General features: G+C 35.8%; 1 protein-coding gene across 2 annotated transcripts in view; it reads left to right on the top strand.

The window, feature by feature from the left end:
• The window catches only part of DMTF1 (cyclin D binding myb like transcription factor 1), a 43,175-nt gene that overhangs the window by 10,352 nt on the left and 12,000 nt on the right, over nucleotides 1-20,823 (top strand). Inside the window, exons 3-10 of one of the 2 annotated variants that reach the window (XM_007447471.1) lie at nucleotides 1,032-1,148; nucleotides 2,078-2,200; nucleotides 7,381-7,475; nucleotides 11,420-11,534; nucleotides 12,418-12,494; nucleotides 17,507-17,664; nucleotides 18,813-18,845; nucleotides 19,739-19,848. In XM_007447471.1, the coding sequence (XP_007447533.1) occupies nucleotides 1,040-1,148; nucleotides 2,078-2,200; nucleotides 7,381-7,475; nucleotides 11,420-11,534; nucleotides 12,418-12,494; nucleotides 17,507-17,664; nucleotides 18,813-18,845; nucleotides 19,739-19,848 (820 nt within the window). In that variant the 5' untranslated portion in view covers nucleotides 1,032-1,039. The remainder of the gene's footprint in view (nucleotides 1-1,031; nucleotides 1,149-2,077; nucleotides 2,201-7,380; nucleotides 7,476-11,419; nucleotides 11,535-12,417; nucleotides 12,495-17,506; nucleotides 17,665-18,812; nucleotides 18,846-19,738; nucleotides 19,849-20,823) is intronic. The other variant, XM_007447472.1, reaches the window with a different exon arrangement.

The following is a 20,823-nucleotide window of genomic DNA, read 5'->3' as shown; positions in this document are numbered from 1 at the left end:
GTATTGAGGCAAGAACTTCATTGAACATTACAAGGTAAGCCCAAAGACTTCAATCAGGCCATTGATTACAATTCAGGGCATTTCCCCCTGTCAGCCATGAGATACTGTATTCAAAGTGCTGCTTATTCAGTCTGTCTGAACAAAAGGGAAATAATATATGTGTAAAATAACAGGTAAAGGCACTTTAAGCAAAATCCAGCTCTCTACTTCAAAAGAAGACCTAGATCCATACCTGTTAGGAAAACAGTTTGGTCAATGACAGATATATGTACTTGTTCAATATGAAAAAAACAGCAGGAAGAATTATTTACTGTTCCTGTTTTTCAGATAATAATAGAGCTTAAATACTTGCAAATAGTGTTTTAGAGAAGTAATTCTTAGATTAAGAGAAAAGTTGTGATGGGTCTTCTGGTAAAGAATCAGAAGTTAAACACCTATTTGAATATATCACAAAGCTACCAATAAAAAATAACTAAAAAGTGGTGTGAGTTTTTGCTGATATGACAGACAACTTGGAACAGGTTGTCTTTCATTGGATGTGATAAAAACAACTCTTAAAAAAGTAAATGCTGTAGGTTTTTAATTAATCATCGCATTTAGATTTCTTGCAGATTATTACAGCTAATTCTAAATAATTGGTATAAACTTTTTTTTTTTTTTTTTTTTTGCGGTACGCGGGCCTCTCACTGTTGAGGCCTCTCCCATTGCGGAGCACAGGCTCCAGGCGCGCAGGCTCAGTGGCCATGGCTCACGAGCCCCTCCGCTCCGCGGCATGTGGGATCTTCCCGGACCAGGGCACGAACCCGTGTCCCCTGCATCGGCAGGCAGACTCTCAACCACTGTGCCACCAGGGAAGCCCCTATACTTTTGAAAAAACGTTTTGAAACCTGAAGCATCATTGCAATTTCACATAAAGAATACTACAGGCAGATACAAATTGCGGGGGGCAGGCGCGGGGTTCTGTGGGCTACTTCATGTTCACACTTGGAAATAATTTTTTAAACCCTAATCTGAAACCTGTTCTTATACAGATTTGAGTATGAGCACAGTTGAAGAGGATTCTGACACAGTAACAGTAGAAACTGTGAACTCTGTGACTTTGACTCGGGACGCAGACGGGAACCTCATTCTTCACTGCCCTCAGAATGGTAGGAGAACCTGCTGACATAATTGTATTGGGTTGGCCAAAAAGTTCGAGTTTTTCTGTAAGATGTTATGGAAAAACCCAAATGAACGAACTGTTTGGAAGTTTTTTTTAATTCACTCACAGTATAGGAAGTTTTTTTTTTTTTTTTTAATAAGCTTCCCATGGTTTTTAAGGATATAGTTCAGGTTCTTTAATTTGGCACATAGGCCTTCCATCATCTCAGCTTTCCTTGCAGCCTCATTTCCTGCCACATTTCATGTAGCGGTATTCCAGCAGTTCACAGCTATTTTTATATTCCTAACATACTTTAAGCTTCTCGGACCTCAGTATGACTGCATGTATTACTCCTACTGCCAGTTAATAATCATTCCCCCCTGGCTTCTGTTTCTTTTTGAAGTTTAAGACACCTTTTCTAGAAACCTCCCTTCACCTCCAGTCTAAATTAAATGCCTGTGTGCTCATATAACAGCCTCTTCATTCCACCTTCATAGTTCTTATTACACCATTTTGAAATTGTTAGTTTAGTCATCTCCTACACTGTACTATGAGCTCCTTGACAGTCAGGGTATCTCTTATTGTTCTGTTTCTCAAACTTAGGTAATGGTAGGCATTCAGTGAATGTTGTGAGTGAATTAAATAACCGACCCTTGTCTTTACATGTGAAATATTTGGAAAGCCAGGTAGTCAACAGCACAAAAGTGTGATGTTTTAAAAAGTGGCCCCTTTGTTCATAGTTCCTTGTCATAAGAATAAGAGCTGAGGTGCTGCAGTAGGCGTAGAGAGGACAGTGAGTCTCACTTGCACGACTGGCTTTAGTTGACATAGCAAATCAGTAAGAAGATTATTTTACAATCATTGCTTGTTGAAGATTTTGTTTTCTCCTATTGGTTTGAAGATTTTGAGATTTTTGTTTTTGTTTTGTTTCATTAGAAGCTGATGAAATAGACTCAGAAGATAGTATTGAACCTCCACATAAAAGGCTTTGTCTGTCTTCTGAGGATGATCAAAGTATTGATGATTCTACTCCTTGCATATCAGTTGTTGCACTTCCACGTAAGTCACTGAGTATTAACATAGTTTCCTTTTGAATCAAAATTTAGATTCCAAGAGATTAAATTGGCATTTCAAGGTAAACTTGGACCCATTATTTTTCTCCTCTTAGTGCAAAAAACCTCCTTTTAACCAGCACTTAATGAGTGCTTATTTATGTGCCAGGCATGGCTCTGAATACTTTTACATATATTGCCTGGTTTAATCTCTCAACCTTTTTTCTAATTGCCCCCCACTCCTGAGAGCATTTTTAGACATTTTTTTCATCATCATGCTCTCCCCCATGAAATTGTAATACCACAAATATACTGTTGTTGTTTTTAATGTACTATATATATATATATATATATATATATATATGTCCTTGCTTTCTTAATAAAGAGAATAAGATCTTTTCACCTTCTCCCAAGAAGCATATTCACCCTCATTGAGAAAGCACTCTCTAGAGTGTTCCCTATGTTATAAATGAGAAAACTAAGGTATAGAGATGTGTAATAACTTGTCTAAGGTCATACCCAGGCATTCTGGTTCTTGTAGTTTATGTTCTTTTCATGTGGTATATAGCTAAATGGAAGTTAGACCGAAGCCTAATAAGTTTATTCTCATTAAGAAATTTCTTAAGGGACTTCCCTGGCGACCCCGTGGTTAAGACTCTGCGTTTCCACTGCAGGGGGCACGGGTTCGATCCCTGGTCGGGGAAACTAAGATCCCGCATGCCGCACAGTGCGGCCAGAAAAAAAAAACACAAAACAAAGAAAGTGCTTAAAATGTTTATATTCCAAGATCATTTAGAGTAGACTGGATTTTAAGAAGATGTAGTATTTTGGGTGGAATACTGTCGGTGAAAGACTACAGCCCACCAACTGTAATGTTAAATTATACTTCTGGTTTGTTTAGCAAAGAATATGGAATCTTGTTGAACTGTGGTGGCCCTCCAAAGCTGGAGTAGATATCTTAGTCCTTGGCGATGGGGTTGGGGCACAGGGCTCTTGGGGGCACTCTCTGCACAAAGGAGGGTCTTGGCATATCCACGAACTTTTCTTTTGCTGTCAGCATCAAGCAAGATCACATCGTCATCTAGTGGAAGAAAACTAAGACTAGGTTTTCATTGTGGAAAATCATGTCTTCATAAGCAGATATGTACTCTGTATTTGGAGTTAATTGCTTATTGAATTGAGCAGCAAAGAAACCATATTATATAAGTTTACTATGAGACTTTGTTGAGAAACGGTGTTAATGTTAATATTGCTAATATTGCTTCCACTTGTGGAATATACAAGCATAATGTATTTCTAATTAAATGATCTCTCCTTCTAATGATAATTCATGATTTTTAAAACTGTCTCCTAATTTGACTATTATTATGTTATGACTCAATTTTAGAACATGATTAGCCTATCTGTACAAATACAATCCTATATAGACATTTTCTAAGCTAGAATTTTTTTTAATTCAGATATAACTGACATTAACATTATATTAGTTTCAGGTGTACGTAATGATTTGGTATATGTATACCAAATCATTATGTATATGTATATATTGCAAAATGTTCATTCAGCACAATAAGTCTAGTAACATCCTTCACCAAACAGGTATCAATACAATTTTTTTCCTGTGATAAGAAGTTTTAAGATCTACTGTCATAACAACTTTCAAATATACAGTACAGTATTATTAACTGTAGTCACCATGCTGAACAGTACATCCACAGGTTATAAAATAAAATAAAAATATTTAATTAAGCCAGAATTTTTGAGTGATTATTTTGATGTAAATTTTGACTGGTTAATTAATTTGGTTAGAATGCCTTGAACATTACTGTAGGTTTGAACTACACGATATTTTGTTCTGTTTTATGGTGTATTGACATAAAAGCACATGAGCTATTTGATGTTGGGTCATAGCATCACCAAAGAGGACATTGTGGAGCCTAATTTACAATAAGACTGAATTTATGAAGAATGGCTTGAAGTTCCCTGGATTTGTAAAAAGTATGTTGATAAAATCAACTTAGGAAAGTTTCTACATTTAAAAAAAGTCACACAGGGCTTCCCTGGTTACGCAGTGGTTGAGAGTCCGCCTGCCGATACAGGGGACACGGGTTCGTGCTCCGGTCCCGGAAGATCCCACATGCCACGGAGCGGCTGGGCCCGTGAGCCATGGCCGCCGGGCCTGCGCATCCGGAGCCTGTGCTCCGCAACGGGAGAGGCCACAGCAGTGAGAGGCCCGCGTACCGAAAAAAACAAACAAACAAACAGTCCTGACACCTCGTGTTCATATTTTGGTATCTAAATCTATTTTCCACTAAAAAGAATGGAGGGCTCCTTGGAAAAATGGTTGATGTCAGGGCTGACCCCAAAAAAAAAAAAAAAAAAAGGTCACACAAAAGCATGAAGTCCTATATCCATCACCATTATCTGGGACTGATTAAATGCACGAGTAATTTATGCTGGACTTCATGAAGATGAATATTAGTTTTAATGATTTAACTTTAATATTCAGGTTTTCTTTACATGCTTTATAAAACTGATAAAAAGTTATCTGAGCCTTAAAAGTTCTCTTAACCCTCATGTTAATCAGTGTAGATAACTTACCACTTCCTTTTGCAATCATCTACACACATTTATTCCATTACCTATTCATTGTTAAAACTCTTGGTGATTATTCGTTCAGAGGATTGTTGGAGTTACTAAGCCTCTGATTCCTTTGGTTCTTCACAAGGCCTCACTTGTCATTCCCATACCACTCTTGCTATTGCATATTAACTGGAGTCTATTTGTAATTACTTCAGATTTTGTTTTCCTACCCCTAATTCCTATCTTCCAGATTACTTCCTCTCATACGTTTGCGATCCTTTGCCCCACTGGGACCCATTGACCTTTACCACTTTTAAATTATTCCTTCTTCACTTGTATCCTTGCTTCCTCCTTACCTAGTTTCAGTTTTCATGGTTACTTATTATAATCATTGTCTTGCATTTACCCTCAGATCCTTTTTTCCTCCCCACACTTCATCATTCTTTGATGAAACCACAACGCTGGTTCAATTTGTCTGCCTATTTATGTCTATACTGGTACAGCTTACTGAAAGAGATTGGAGAAAAACAGCACAAGTAAGCTGACCAGTCTCACTTTAATTTATGATCATTAACTTGAAATGGGCTCTTAATGTTGCCTGCTAGTCATACCATACTTATCTAGTGTTCTTTCTCCCACTCTAAGATGACTGTTTAATACATTCTGAAATCTCCAGTACTTCTACCTTTTTCACTCTCAACTGATAGCCTTGCTTCCTACCTAGAAAACTTAAGTGGCCAGAAAATAATTTCTGTAAGTTTCCACTACCATAGATACACACTGACTTGTATCTATGTCCATATATTCTGTCTTTTCACCCAGCTAAGGCCAAGCCTTCAGTGTACTAGATCCCACCTCTTTTGTCTACTCAAGGACATAGTTGTAGCAATTCTTTCCTTTCTCCTCTGAATCATCAATTTTTCATTCTCTATTGGATTATTCCCATCAACATTTACAAACATACTATAATTTCTTCTTCAAAACGTCCTGTTAGCCCACTTTGGGCTCCCATCCAATTTCTCTCCTTCCCTTTAGAGCAGAGTTCCTTGGAAGAATTGCCTCCGTTTCTTCTTCCCTTGTTCCGTAAGCCCACTCCAGTCAGTCTTTCACCTCTATCACTACACCAGAACTGTTCTCCCCATGTCTCCAAACACTTTCTTTTTTTTCTTCTTTTTAGTTTTTTCCAGAGACTTTCTTGTTGCCAAATCCAATGGTGATCTTTTTAGTCTTTGTCTTACTTGATCTGCTGACAATTTTCAACAATTTTATCACTCCCTTCTCCCTGAAACATTTTGTCACTTGGCTTCCAGGGAAGACATTTCTCTAGTTTTCTCTCTGTCCATTCCTTCTTAGTCTCTTATGCTGACTTGTCCACGTCTCCACAACCTCTAAATGTGGAGTGCCCCAGGACTCAGTTCTTAGATTGCTTCTTTTTTCCATTTTTACTCACTCCCTTGAATTCATGGTTTTAAGTCCTGTCTCTGATAATGACTCCCAGATTTATTCCAGTCCAGACTTCTCTTGACTCTCGAGGTTTAGTGGCTCTCAAACGAATATGTTCAAATCTGAGCCCCTGAAACGTCCTACATTTTTAAACTTGCTTCTCCTACAATCTTCCCCATCTCATTAATGGCAGGTACATTCTTCCAGTAGCTCAGATAAAAAAATTTAATTCCATCGTTGACTTTTCACTTTCATATTTGGTTTATCCACACATCCTATTGGCTCTACCATCAAAACGTATCCACAATTTGAACTACTTCTTATCACCCTCACTTGCTTTCACTCTAGTCCAAGCCACTGACCTCTCTTACCTAGATTATTGAATTAGCTTCTTCACTGATTTCCCTCCAGCCTGTGCTGCCCTTCAGTCTATTTTCCCCTTAGCAGCCAGAGAGATCCTATTAAAATAAAGCTCAGTTTATACCACTCCTCTACTCTAAATCTTCCAATGGTCAACCTATTGGAAGAGAGTTAAAGCCAAAGTCTTTACAGTGGTCTGTGAGTCCCCACACAGTATCTTGATTGGTCTGCTCTGGCCAGCTACACTGTCCTCCTTGCTGTTCCTATGGACAATCTAGGCAGGCCCTCATCTCAGAGCCTTGTTGCACTTGGCTTTCCATATGCCTGAAGTGCTTTTCCTCAATATACCTGCATGGCATATGATATATGGACTTTATGGATAAAGTCCAAGTGTTGGTAACTTTTCCTGGCCTCCTATCTAAAATTCAAACACTCCCCCCCACTCCCAACACATTTCCTTTCATACTTTATTTTTTCTCCTTAATACTTCTCCAGCATAATATCGTGTTCATTTTGTATCTTTCCCCCTAGGCTATAAGTGCCGTGAAGGCAGAATTTTTGGTTTTTTGTTTATTGTTGCCGAGAACAATGCCTAGCATGTATTAGGTGCACGGTAGATATTTGTTAAGCAAATATATGTATATGAATGTATACATACACACACACACACATATGTGTAGATATATTGGCAAGGAATATGTTAAGAAATTAGATGATCACATACTTGTTCCTTGGGTATATTTTTTAATAATTAGAAGCTGCCATTATTATTCTGGAGTTGAACTGTTCTTTTTCTTGAAGTTTCAGAAAATGATCAGAGCTTTGAGGTGACCATGACTGCAACCACAGAGGTGGCAGATGATGAGATTACTGAGGGAACTGTGACACAGATCCAGGTATAGTAAGTCTTTTTACTGGATACAAGAAGATTATCCTTTACACATACTTTAGGTGATAAAAGGATGAGAATATATTCTGTCTGACAAAGGAGCAACCATAGAACAGAGGTTGGACTTATTCATTGAGATTTCCAGTCCCCACATATGTGAGTCTCAGAATTATAAGCAACAATAGAATTTATAACATTTGTAGTTAAGGTAGTTTCTTTTGGTGCCTGTAGGACTAGATACATTTTACCGCATGTTAAGAGGTTAAATAATAATTAGCCCTTTTTCCTACATGAACTTCTGTATTTGTCTCATGAAAAAAAAAAAGTAATCAGAATTCTTTGCTGTCTTCAGTAACCAGCAGCTTAAATATATTTTACTTGTAAGTTTATTTCTGGCTGATTGTCCTTTCTTTTTACTAGCTTGTCCTTTTGCTTCATCTTTTCATTTAATAAAATACTTTTAAGTAGACAGTAGACATTGTACCATTATTTTTCGTATGTGAAGCATCACAATGACCCTTCAGTTAAGAAGTAAAGTAGTTACAAGTTGATATGTAACATCAGGGACTAAGGACATCTCAGGTAGGTGTACTGTGAATGGTTTGCAGTGGGGAGCTTCAGAGTGGTTCCAGAATGACAGGATTTCCAGAGAAGCAAGTCTCCAAAATGCTTCAAACAGCTTTGAGCCAGATCTGGAGATCTCATAATCTACTCTTGGGTTTCAGTGGGAATTTGGACAGAATTTTTTTTCTGAACCCTCAGAAATAATAGGGCACATTCTTTCTTCAAAATGGGTCTTGTCAAATTCATTTCAGATTCAAAGACTATGTAGTCTCACTTCCATTCCATTTTTAGCACATTGAAAATAACTATATACATATGTGTGATTTGGTTTACAACCTAGTTATAAGATTGAGCAGTAGCAGTGCTAGTTACACAAGTTATACGGTTTTGTTTGGATTATTTCGGAAGACTTAATGAATTCCTTTTTTTTTTTTTTTACGGTGTGTGGGCCTCTCACTGTTGTGGCCTCTCCCGTTGCGGAGCACAGGCTTCGGACGCGCAGGCCCGGTGGCCATGGCTCACGGGCCAAGCCGCTCCGCGTCATGTGGGATCTTCCTGGACCGGGGCACGAACCCTTGTCCCCTGCATTGGCAGGCGGGCTCTCAACCACTGCGCCACCGGGGAAGCCCAATGAATTACAATTTAATATTAACCTCTTGGTTTGTTATTACCATTTTAATGAACGAAGTAATTAATAATTTCTAAATTTTTTAATAAGATTAATATTAGGTTGGGAGTGAAAGTCAGCACAGTTAGAAGTTCAGAAATAGTGTGCTTTTTGCTGTGCCCTTTTGTGTCAGTCTAGGTGTAGTTATTTCACGTAGTTTAGTAGCTAATGCCCCTTCCCTCATTCCACTGGTGGGACAAGCTTGAAAAACAATTAGAAATTAAAAACTTCCCAATGTATGTAGTACTTTGTGGTTGCAAGAAGTGTTTAGTGAATGAAATACTTATTTTTAGATTTCTAAGCCTGTATATGTTACAGATAGGAAACCCTACAACCAACTCAAAAAGGCTTCATTTAGAAAGCAACAGCATTCTAATAAAGCCTGAGTAACTTTAAAAGATTTATGTATAAAATAGTGAAAAATGGGGGTAAAATACTATAAAACTTATTACTATTTACTATACTAAAATACTTATTACTAAACTTACTACTAAGTATAGATAGATAGCCTTTCAGGTACCTAAGTCTCCTTCTATACTCACTTTTATTGACAGTGCTGAATATTGCTACTAAAATTTAATAATTATTTACTTCATTTCACGGCTTTTCCTGTTTAACATTATATGGTTTAAGTAATAATTGTAAGTCTTCTTCAGAAAAATTTGAGCCATAAGGCATTAAGTGTTTGCCCAAAGACAGCGATTAATTGGCATGACAGGTTTATTTGTGAGATTCATAGAGTGGGCTTTGCTGTATATTTAGACTCACTTTGGAAAGTGGTGATTTTATTCTTTTAATGAACTAATTAATATAAGAGATCATCTCAGGATATTTTCTACATTACATTTCTTAAAAGTAGGTATTATATGTATCAAGGTCTTTTGATAGGTCTGTGTATTGCCCTTGATGAATAACTCCTGTGTCAAATCTTACAGAATTGTTATCTTCATAATATAAGAGGCCTTGGATATCATCTGTCTAGTCTGTCTCAATTCTCAGCTTTATAAAGTCCTCTTAATCTTTAAAAGAAAAAGATCTAAAATGTATGATGCATAAATACAGGGTTATAAAACTTTTCATGTCTGTTCCAGTGATTTCTAGCTTTCGCCTATGGTTTTAAAAAAACAACATTTTTATAAATACAAAATATTCATTACCACCAAATATAAAAATAAAGTAGGTGACAGTAGAGGCATGGCTCTTCTCCTCACTGTGCTTTGATTGTTCATGGACAGTTTCTCTGTTTTCGAAGTGAGATGGGTTTCATATCTTCTTGAAAGTAGAGATCCAGTTTCTGCCTACTCAAAACACAGTTCAAACTTTGTTAGGACTTACCTCCGGAAAGTGACATAGGTTAGTAGTTGATCCAATCCAGAGACAAAACTGGGTTGAGTGGTCACTGGGCATGTGACTCTCCCCCTTATCCTGGTCTGCCTATAATAGGTTCATACCTGATATGGTAGCACTTTTGCTAAATCCTCTTCACTTACCCTATAGCTCTCTTTAGCTCAAGGCCAAGTCTCTTAAAAACAGCTTTGTTCCTGCAGAATTTGCTGGATTAGGTATGTCCTTAATTGAAAATGTACCTGGTGAGCTTCCCTGGTGGCGCAGTGGTTGAGAATCCACCTGCCAATGCAGGGGGCAGGGGTTCGAGCCCTGGTCCGGGAAGATCCCCCATGCCGCGGAGCAACTAAGCCCGTGCGCCACAACTACTGAGCCTGGGTTCTAGAGCCCACAAGCCACAACTACTGAGCCTGCCTGCCACAACTACTGAAGCCTGTGTGCCTAGAGCCCATGCTTTGCAACAAGAGAAGCCACCGCAATGAGAAGTCCACGCACCACAACGAAGAGTAGCCCCGGCTTGCCACAACTAGAAAAAGCCCGTGCACAGCAACAAAGACCCAGCGCAGCAAAAAATAAATAAATAAAATACATAAATTTAAAAAAAACAACAAAAGAAAATGTACCTGGTGATAGCTTCATAAATATACTGAAAGCCACTGAATTGTATACTTTAAAGGGTGAATTTTATGATGTGTGAATTGTATCTCAATAAAGCTTATTTTTTAACTACACATTTCTCATACAGACTGTTTTACTGCAATAATAATAGAAAGTAGTACCATATAGTTCTTTGAAAGAAGGTACATTAAGGAGGGTAGGAATCAGCTCTAGAGGTTGGCTAAAACAAAGTTGTCAGTAAACAATAAGCAGATCATGATTTTGCAGGAACATCTTTTGAGTTAGCCTGTTAATCCTTTAGATTTAGCAACAGATTACATTACAGAGGACTATATATTTAGGTAGCAAACTACCTGTGAGGACATGAATAATCATGACATCAACCCCAGCATTTCCATTTTATTTTATATATGAGTTTGTTTTACATATATAAATATACAAATGGCTTTGAGTATCCTGTATTAATTTAAATGCTTAATGGAATCGTAGCCAATATTCTCTAAAATTCAAGCTGCTAGTACTGACTTACTTGCTTAAATGAAGGTCATATTTTGTTAATGCAAATAGTTTTGTTTTCATAATGTCTTATTAAAAGAACAAGAAAATATTTTTATAAATTCAATATAATTTTATTATATCTAAAACAAATGGATTTCACATTATTAGAGTTTTATAGTACTTAGCATTACAAACAAAGATGAATCGGGTTGGGTATTAAATCAGGCTGCTACTTTTTTTTTCTCTTTTACCTTTTCAAGATTCTACAGAATGAGCAACTAGATGACATATCTCCCTTGGGTAATGAGGAGGTTTCAGCAGTTAGCCAAGCATGGTTTACAACTAAAGAAGATAAGGATTCTCTAACTAACAAAGGTAAGAGATACTGTGAATTTTAGTGTCCAGTAGAAAAAATGGACATAAAGAAGAGCTTGTAGTCATAAGGATTCTGAGTTGGGCCTTCATAATTATGGTTGAGTAGTTACAGTAATTGAGCCTTTCTAATTGAATTAAATTTGGCTCTGAATGGGACCATGAAACCAATATTCATTTTTCAATCATTGATCATTAGTTCTGTGATATGAAGTAGGTTATAAACAGATGCACAGTGGTGTCATTTAAAAGACAATTCAGTTATTGCTTATGGGAGTAGGAAGTCAAGCCTTTTTTCAAAGTTCTGCTACTAACTTTGGTCTGATAAGTGGCTTAGAGGTTTAAAGTAACAGTGTTTATAGTGCTGCTGAGCTCATAAGGATTGCTAGGAAGTTACTACAACAAAGTGGAGGTTGTGTATATGCCACTCTGAAGTAAGGAAAGGAAACAAAAAGTAAGTAAATTGATTGTTTTCAACCACTGTACAGTAAGTACTCATTAAGAATAAATTATTCACTTGGTATCCAATTTGTTTACCTTGTCCTAGAATCTTTCATACATGTTTTTTTTGCCCATAAAATTTATTTTTGACGAGAAATTTTTCAGAAAGTTTTGAGGGTGATTTGGCTTTTGTACTTATAAATCCTATACTGCTGAAAGGATAAGAGATGTAACTAAGAGGAAGTAATATTTTTTATGAATCTTTTACTTATCATTATCTCTATTTAGTAGGGTCAAATGTATTCTTTCTTAAAAACCAGAGGTCACAAAAGCAACTTCACCTGGGGATTTTTCAGATTTCAGATGAGTGAGACATTAAATTAGCTACATTTTATTCCTCTCAAGGAATAATATTTTCTATAGCATTACTTGTTTTCTTTTAAAGGACATAAATGGAAGCAGGGGATGTGGTCCAAGGAAGAAATTGATATTTTGATGAACAATATTGAACGCTATTTGAAGGTATCTTATGGCATATTTTTTTGTTTCACTAATTTTTTCATCGCCAATTGCAAAAAATATCAAAGCAGCATTTTGTATATACTACTTAGGAGCTTTTCAGTAATTATGTAATGGATGACTGGCCAATATGTTGTAGATTAATAATTCTCAGTTGTATGATTATATTTTTAAGCACATTTTGAATTCTCAGTTTAAAATAGCTTTATTGCTTTAGTTAATACCCTGAAGTTTAGGCAGAATTTTAATAGCCTCTTAGAATCTTAAAGCCCCATCTTTTCAAGCAGCCTATAAATTAAGGTTTAAATTTATGTTGTGTAAAGTCTAAGATATGCATCTTCTTTGAATGAGTTTATGACATCACACTAGTCTTTCCCCTTTAAAAAAAAATTTTAGTTCATTTTCATATTCAGGCTTATATCCTGTTACCTTAGTCATCCTCTTCATTAAATGTCTGATGAAAACAGAATTTTTGAAGCACTAGAAATGTGAATTGCTTTAACAAATAGTGTTGGCTTTCAAATGCCTGCCAACAGTCCATGTGGAAATTCTGAAAACAGGTGAAGAATGATATAAGGCTCTGTACCCTGCAAGTGATAACATGCTGTTGATTCTGCATGAGAACAAAGAAGGAAGAGTTTATTCTCAGGGTTAGGACAGTTATGGAAAATATTTGGAAGAGCAGGATTTGAGCTGAGTTTTAAAGAAAGGGGTGGGAGTTAGGGGTAGAGTAGGGCTGGAGGGAACAGCATAAGTAAATGATGAGCGTCGAGGATTCAGAGTTCAAACACAGAGTATGTTAAATTAACCCCTTTAACCCGAACCAAGATAATTAGCTTCTAGAACTTGGGCTTTGAAGTCCAGACCAAAGAATTAGAATTCTATCCTATAAGAAATGAGAAGAGCTGGTAACTCAGTTTAGGGAGAGTTTGGTCGGGTAGATCTGTGTCCTTCTCAAGGAAATCTTTCCAGAGACTTGCTGACCATCCCAGTAATGGAGTTATGTTCAAATAGTGCATGTTTGAAATGGAGGCCATTACCAATTGTTTGGGAATGGGAAGTGTACAGAGTTTATTTAACTATTCTCCTATTGTTTGATACTTAGTTTATGTACAATTTTTTACTATTTTAAATACACTGCTGCCTAGAATGTCCATGTTCTTAAGCTTAATTTTAAGCTGCACTCCTCCCAAACTGCACTTTATAAATTATAAAGAGTAAAAAACTTTTAATTCTTTATAAGTAAAGAAAGATCCTTCCCACCAAGCTAATTGTTTTAAGAGAAACAGAAATATAGTGACCATTGAAATGTATCTAGAAGTGTATTAAAAGTTGTCCACTGATCACAGACACTTAAGTTAAAATTGGAAAAATGCTACAGGTTTAGATAAGGCAGCAACGAATTGGTAAACAAACTGAATTTGGGGAATTAAGAAGCTGGTTTCTTGTGTAAGAGATTGGAGTAGATGATTTCCAAGGACTCTTTCAGCTTTATGATTAAGACTTTTAGATACCCATTTCAGGTGACCAGGAGAGAGTAGTAAGGACTTTACGGTAGTTGAAATAGAATTGGCAGGGAAAGGCAGATAAGCAAATAGTCTCTAAGGAAGCCTAGTGACTGAATATTGGTGAAGAAGGAAAATGAGGAGTGGGAATAATTAAACGTTTTTTTAAAAATTGAGGATGTTTGGGAGAGTGATGATAGAATTGTCAGAAATAGGAAATGTCCAAAAAGATGTACTGATCTTGGGAAAAGCTAATTTGTTTGATTTTGATTTTTGATTGTGATTTTCATTATGTGGTGCTCTTACAGGAACATTGTGGAGCTATTTTTAAACCAATTAATTAGGTGTCATATATTTCATATTTTGGGTAAAAGGATAAGGTATTGTCACAAGCAACAACAAAAAAAAGGGCAGAAAGATCTTTTCATCTCACTATAATATCATCCCACAACACAGTGCCTTGCCTGTAGGTACTTGTAAATATTTAGGTTTAATTGTTTGCAGAATTGAAACTGCGTAAAACAATTTTAGAAAAGATTCTGAAATTTTAAAGTTTCTACTGTGAAGTTTAATACATTCAGAAGAGTGTTTAAAATGCATATCAGTGTAATTTTACCTGTTAGAAATTTACATAAGTTGATTCATTCTCTGGGTATTCTGTAACTGGCTTCTTTTGTTCAATATTGTGATTTTGAGACCCATCCCCTGTTGATTTTTTTTTTTAGCTTTCATCATGCAAATATATATATACCATAAGTTACACGTTCCACAGTTAATGGTCATTTGGGTTCTTTTTAGTTTTTTGCTATTAATTTGTGCAGATCTTTTGGGTGTAAATAGTATTTTATTATGGATTTAATTTTTATTTCTCTGATTACATATTTTTATATGCTTGTTGGCCATTTGTGTTTCCTCTTTGAAATTCCTGTTTGTGTCTTTTATCAGTTTTTTCTGTGGGGTGGTTTATCTTTTTAATTTTTGTGACGTTCTTAATGTATGCTGGATACTAATGGTGTTTTGGTTGTGTTACAGATATCTTGTCCCAATTTAGTGGCCTGTCTTTTCCTTCTCTCTAGGTATGATTTGATGAAAGAAGATTCTTAATTCCAATTTCAAAATTATCATCTTTTTACTTATGTGTTTTTCCATGCTTGTTTAAGAAATCTTCCCCTGCCTCAAGGGCATAAAGATACTCTCACATATATAGTTTTGCCTTTCACACTGATTTTTTTTCCTGTGGGTATGAGTTAGGGTTTCAGTGTTATTAGGTTGTGGTTGTTTTTGTTTTGTTTTGTTTTATATGGATGATAATTGTCCCAGCATCATTAGAGAATGTCAGTCTTTTCCCAGTCTACAATATCCATTCTGTCCTACTCAGACTTCCACAGATATGTTTCTAGGTTTTCTAATTTGTTCTTAGGTTCAGTTTCATACCTGCACCAGTACAGCTCTGTCTTCAGAAGTCCCAATATCTGATGGGGCAGGTCTCTTCATGAGTGTCTTGGCTGTTCTTGGCCCTTTGCTCTTCCATTATAAATTTAGAATCAACCTGCAAAGAATGAAAAACTGTTGGAATTTTTATTGGAACTACATTGAATCTGAATCAATTTGAAGGGAATTAACCATTAACATCTTTGTAATATTCTGACTTCCTCTTGAAGAACATTTTATAGCTCTCCATTTTAATTAGTTCCTCTTTAATGTCAGTTGATAGTTTTATGTTTGCTCCATAAAGGAATTGCATAACTTGCCTAAGATTTAGTCTTAATGCTTTTTTAATTTTGATGCTATTATTAGTGGGAATTTTAAAAGATTTTTTATGCGCTTTGTCTAGAAATACAAGTGACTTCATTGATTTTGTAACCAGCATTCTTGCTAAGTACTCTTAAATAATTTTTGATTATAGATGTTTGGGTTTCTACATATATAACATCTGTAAATGATTCTTTTCTAATCTTTATGCTTTTTTAAAATTGGGGTATAGTTGATGTACAATATTATGTAAGTTTCAGGTATACATAGTGATTTACAATATTTAAAGGTTATACTCTGTTTATAATTATTACAATCTTTATGCTTTTTGAATGTTGGATTTTATGATTGCTCTTTCCATACCTATTGAGATTTTACTTTTTTCCCATAAATCTTATGTGATTTATTGCTAATTTTTCTGAAATTAATACAAACTCATATTCCTGGAGTAAGCTTACTTTTTGCATTGATTATTAACCTTTTTATACATTACTGAGTTCAGTGTGCTAAAATATTTTGAGGATTTGGGGGATCTATTTTAATGAATGAGCTTGGCCCAGAAGATCTTTTCTGAAACTCCCCTTGTCTGGTTTTGCTATTGAGATTATGCTAGCCTAATCAAATGAGTGGGGAATTGTCCCCGATTTTTATCTTTTTTTTTTTAATAAATTTATCTATTTTTATTTTTGGCTGCGTTAGGTCTTTGTTACTGTGCGTGGGCTTTATCTAGTTGCGGCAAGTGGGGGCTCCTCTTCGTTGCAGTGCTCAGGCTTCTCATTGCGGTGGCTTCTCTTGTTGCGGAGCACGGGCTCTAGGTGTGCAGGCTTCAGTAGTTGTGGCACGCGGGCTCAGTAGTTGTGGCTCATGGGCTCTAGAACGCAGGCTCAGTAGTTGTGGCACACGGGCTTAGTTGCTCTGCAGCATGTGGGGATCTTCCCAGACCAGGGCTCGAACCCATGTCCTTGCTTTGGCAGGTGGACTCCCAACCACTGTGCCACCAGGGAAGTCCCACCCCCTTTTTATCTTTAGGATAGTTTGAAATCAGAATTATGTTTCTCTTAATTGTTTGGTAGGATTTACCTGTAAAATCATCTTGGCCTGGTGTTTTCATTGTGGGAAAATTATTAATAACTGATTAAATTTTCTTCATGGTCTGTATTTATTAGATTTTCTTTCTCTTCCTGAGTCATTTGGTAAGTTGACTTTTTCTAGGAAATCATACATTTATATAAGTTTTCAAATTTATTGTCATAAAGTTTTCATAATGTTCAACTATCTAATCGCTGTAGCATCTCTCCTTAGGCGCCATTTTTCATCTCTAGTATTGTTTTGTCCTTTTTTTTTTTTTTAAGTTTTGCCATAAGTTTATCTTTTTGTTCTTATTTAGTCTCATGGATCTTTTCAAAGAACCAGTTTTTAGCATTGCTCATACTTTCTACTCTTGATTTGATTATATTAATTTTGTTCTTATGATTTCTTCCTTTTCTACTTTATTTAGATTTAATTTTTTGTAATTTTAAAAGGGGTTGGCAGGACTTTATTGAATTATATACAACTTATTTTTGAAATATTTAAGTATCATTGTATTATCTCTTGCAGCATTTTAAACTTTATATTTGACTTATTAATGAATTATCAATATGTTATTTTTCTAAATGCCATTGATGATTTTAACATTAAAAAAACTTTTAAAAAGCATAGTATATCCATATGCATTTTATCAGAAATCCCTAAATAAAAGAAATGTAACCCATTTAGGCACGCGGAATAAAAGATGCTACAGAAATCATCTTTGAGATGTCAAAAGACGAAAGAAAAGATTTCTACAGGACTATAGCATGGGGTCTGAACCGGCCTTTGTTTGCAGTTTATAGAAGAGTGCTTCGCATGTATGATGACAGAAACCATGTGGGAAAGTATGAAAACTTGTAATGCTGCATGTTTTCATGTAATTTAGGGGAAATATTTAAGGAACTTTTTTTTTAATAAAATTATGATCAAAGCCTTAATTGGAGATAGTTATGAATTACTGTTGAGTGATGTTAGTATTTTTATTCTCTAGGTCCATTTTGTAAATACAGCGAAACCTCATTACAATAAGGCCTCTTTTAGAAATTAGAATCGAAATTACTTTATATAGATTTAAGACTTAGCTGACTTAATACATCAAAGTCTGCTTTGCAGTAAAGTAACATTATAAAAAGTATAGTAGTGGTTAAAGATTAGGAAGTGTAAAAAGAACTCTAAATTCATTGGTAACATTTTTCCTATTCATTTCTGTAGCATAACATTTCCTAGGTCAGTGACTTCTTTTGGGTTTTTTTTTAATAAAACCAGAGTAGAAAATAAATTTCTGGATATAATAAATTTCTGGATATATAAATTTCTGGATATAATTACCAATATTATATATCGGTAATATCTATGGGAAGCCATCATATCTTCAATGAAATGATAATATGGTGTTGTTGACATATTTTAAATTTCTCTCTGGGAGTTTTAGGTGGTAGTAGTGTGGCTTTCTAGATACTGCTTTTAAAAAGAACATTGCATTGGCTATATTGAGTACTTACCCACTAAAAAGAAAGCCTTTACATGGAGCAAGAATATGTCAGTTGTCCGTGCATGGGTAGAGAAAATAAAGAGAACTTAAAATTCTTCAGTGACTTGTGAGAATTGACCATAGATTTTCTTTTTAGCTCCAGTTTACCATGTCATCCATAAGTCTTTCAGAATAGCTATGATATTAGAGTACCTGAACCTAACTTGAAATAACGCAAGAGTTAGGCAGCATAGGAGAAAATATGTTTTAAATGTTGAATTTTCCTAGAGAAAATTGTTACAGTGCTCACTTTTATTATAGCTTAAAGTATTTGTTGGGGTTTTTTTTAATAGAGGCATTAATTTTGATTTTTATTCATCTACTTTGAAATTGATTACTTTAAAAATGTTATCAATATGCTAAGTGACTTAACATTTGGCTCCCTAAGTGAAATTCTGATTTTTATTGTTTTTTAGCATTCTTTGTTTAATTGATCTTTTAAAATTTTCTTTAAATTTCTAGATACACACCTGAAGAAATTGAAAAACTCAAGGAGTAAGTTTAACTTTCTTTTTTTCATTAATTCTGATAGTTGTGTTTTAATTTTTTTTAATATTTTGTGTTTTCTAAAGTTTTACTTTGAAAATGTCAAGAGATTTTTGGTAGACTGGTATAATTTAATCCTGCTGTTAAGCATAGTTGACCATGTAAAGAACTTATCAAATCTATATCTGCACAGAGTAGCCATGTCCATGAGTTGTCTTCTCTTGTTGTTAGTAACTAAGTGTAATGCGTCCTTAGACCGCTAATAGGGGTTACAAAAGAGATTAGATCGCCATTCTTGGTGACCTGAAGAGTAAGTCCGGGGAACTTACACACCAGGATCAAAACCAGGGTTGTGCTAATGGCTTACTTTAGAATGGCGAGTTGGCAAATGTTTCACTGACTGTCTGGGCTGACTCTACCTTATACAGTCTTATTTTGCAGGAAACATAATTTTGGGACCATAAAGTATGGGTTAATGGATTGTATGGATCATGGAAAAAAAAACCCGAAGGCTGATCCTGTTTGTGATAAGGACTTGTGAAACTGTTTCAGGTGTCTGAGAAGAGCTTGTTAGGCAGTGCTCAAAAGGGAAAAATCTGGGGATTGCCTGGGAAATTGTGTCAATAACCTGAGGGGAAATTTGGTCTTTTTTGAACACATATCCAAGTTACTTATTTCTTCTCTGACCCAGGAAAAAGGCAATTGCTGCCTGTTTTTTTTTCACCCACAGACAACTGTGGACCCCAAAAAAAGGCCACACTTTCAAACTTTGGCTCTCAAAGTATTGCTGCCCACAACTTCCAAACCAGTCAAATGGGAAGAAGAAGAATGAAGAATAAATGATGAAATTAAAAGGGAGAAAACAGTTGAACCAAATGCTGATTGGCAGACTCTTGTTTTAGGCTCCGGATAAAGCATGGCAATGACTGGGCAACAATAGGGGCGGCGCTAGGAAGGAGTGCCTCTTCTGTCAAAGATCGGTGCCGACTGATGAAGGACACTTGCAACACAGGTACTGTGAGTGCCACTGGTGTTTTTTGTCACCATTTGAGCTTCCTGCCCCTTCAGATAACTGCTTTCTCTTCTGTTCTGAAAAGAGATTTGCCATTCATTGTAGTTGAGGTTTTATTTTCTAGTGTCCCTTTTCTTCAGATAGACGCAACTAATCTTTTATTTTTGTGCTCTGTGTAGTAAGGTGATATTTTTCACAGGGGCACATCTCCTCAGTTTCAAAGGTTTTATTTAGGTCTAGCATGTTTCCATTTTGTAGCAATTCAGAACTGCTCCAGTTGGGGAAGTAACTATTTTTAAGTCTAATAGGTACTTTTAAGGCATATATGTAGGAAGTAATTTTAATTTAAGCCCATCTAACTATTGATCTTATGTTGGTAACAGCTTATCAACTCATATTTATGAAAAACTTTAGTTCTAGGCAGGTCCCAACTTAGGAAGAAGCTGTGTTCCAGAGGTTTGTATGTATTTTGCTTATTTCAAATTCAAAGTACATTTTTCCATAGAAAAAACTCGTGATTGGTGTTTCAGTCCCCAGGCCAGACCACAGATGCCCAGTCAATTCGTAATGTATACAGATGTACTAACTGATGATAGATACTGTTAAACCTAACCTTTATGACCAACAAGAGTATTTAGGCTCCACCACCAACTCTCACTTACCTTGCTGAGCCTCAGTTTCCTCTATAAAATGAAGAAGTTAGATTAGATGATTTCACGGTTCCCTTTTCAGCTCTAATTTTTTTCTGAAGGATCCATAATCTATGCTCAGTCTTTTAATTAGAAAAATAGTTCTCAAGCTAGGCTTGAGCTTCCAGGGAATATAATTTTCGTCCTCACCCACTACGCTGCTGAAGTGGAGTCAGGAATGTTTCCTCCTTAACCACTCCACCAGCACTATTACCTATAAGGCACTGAAAACACAAATTCCACCAACTCTAATTCTGTAGTGAATGACAGCTTAATGAATGAAGCA

This window comes from Lipotes vexillifer, unplaced genomic scaffold (genome assembly GCF_000442215.2).
Source record: "Lipotes vexillifer unplaced genomic scaffold, Lipotes_vexillifer_v1.1 scaffold474, whole genome shotgun sequence".
Taxonomy (NCBI): Eukaryota; Metazoa; Chordata; class Mammalia; order Artiodactyla; family Lipotidae; genus Lipotes; species Lipotes vexillifer.
Note: the sequence above shows the minus strand (reverse complement) of the source record. Positions and strands in the feature narration are given on the sequence as shown.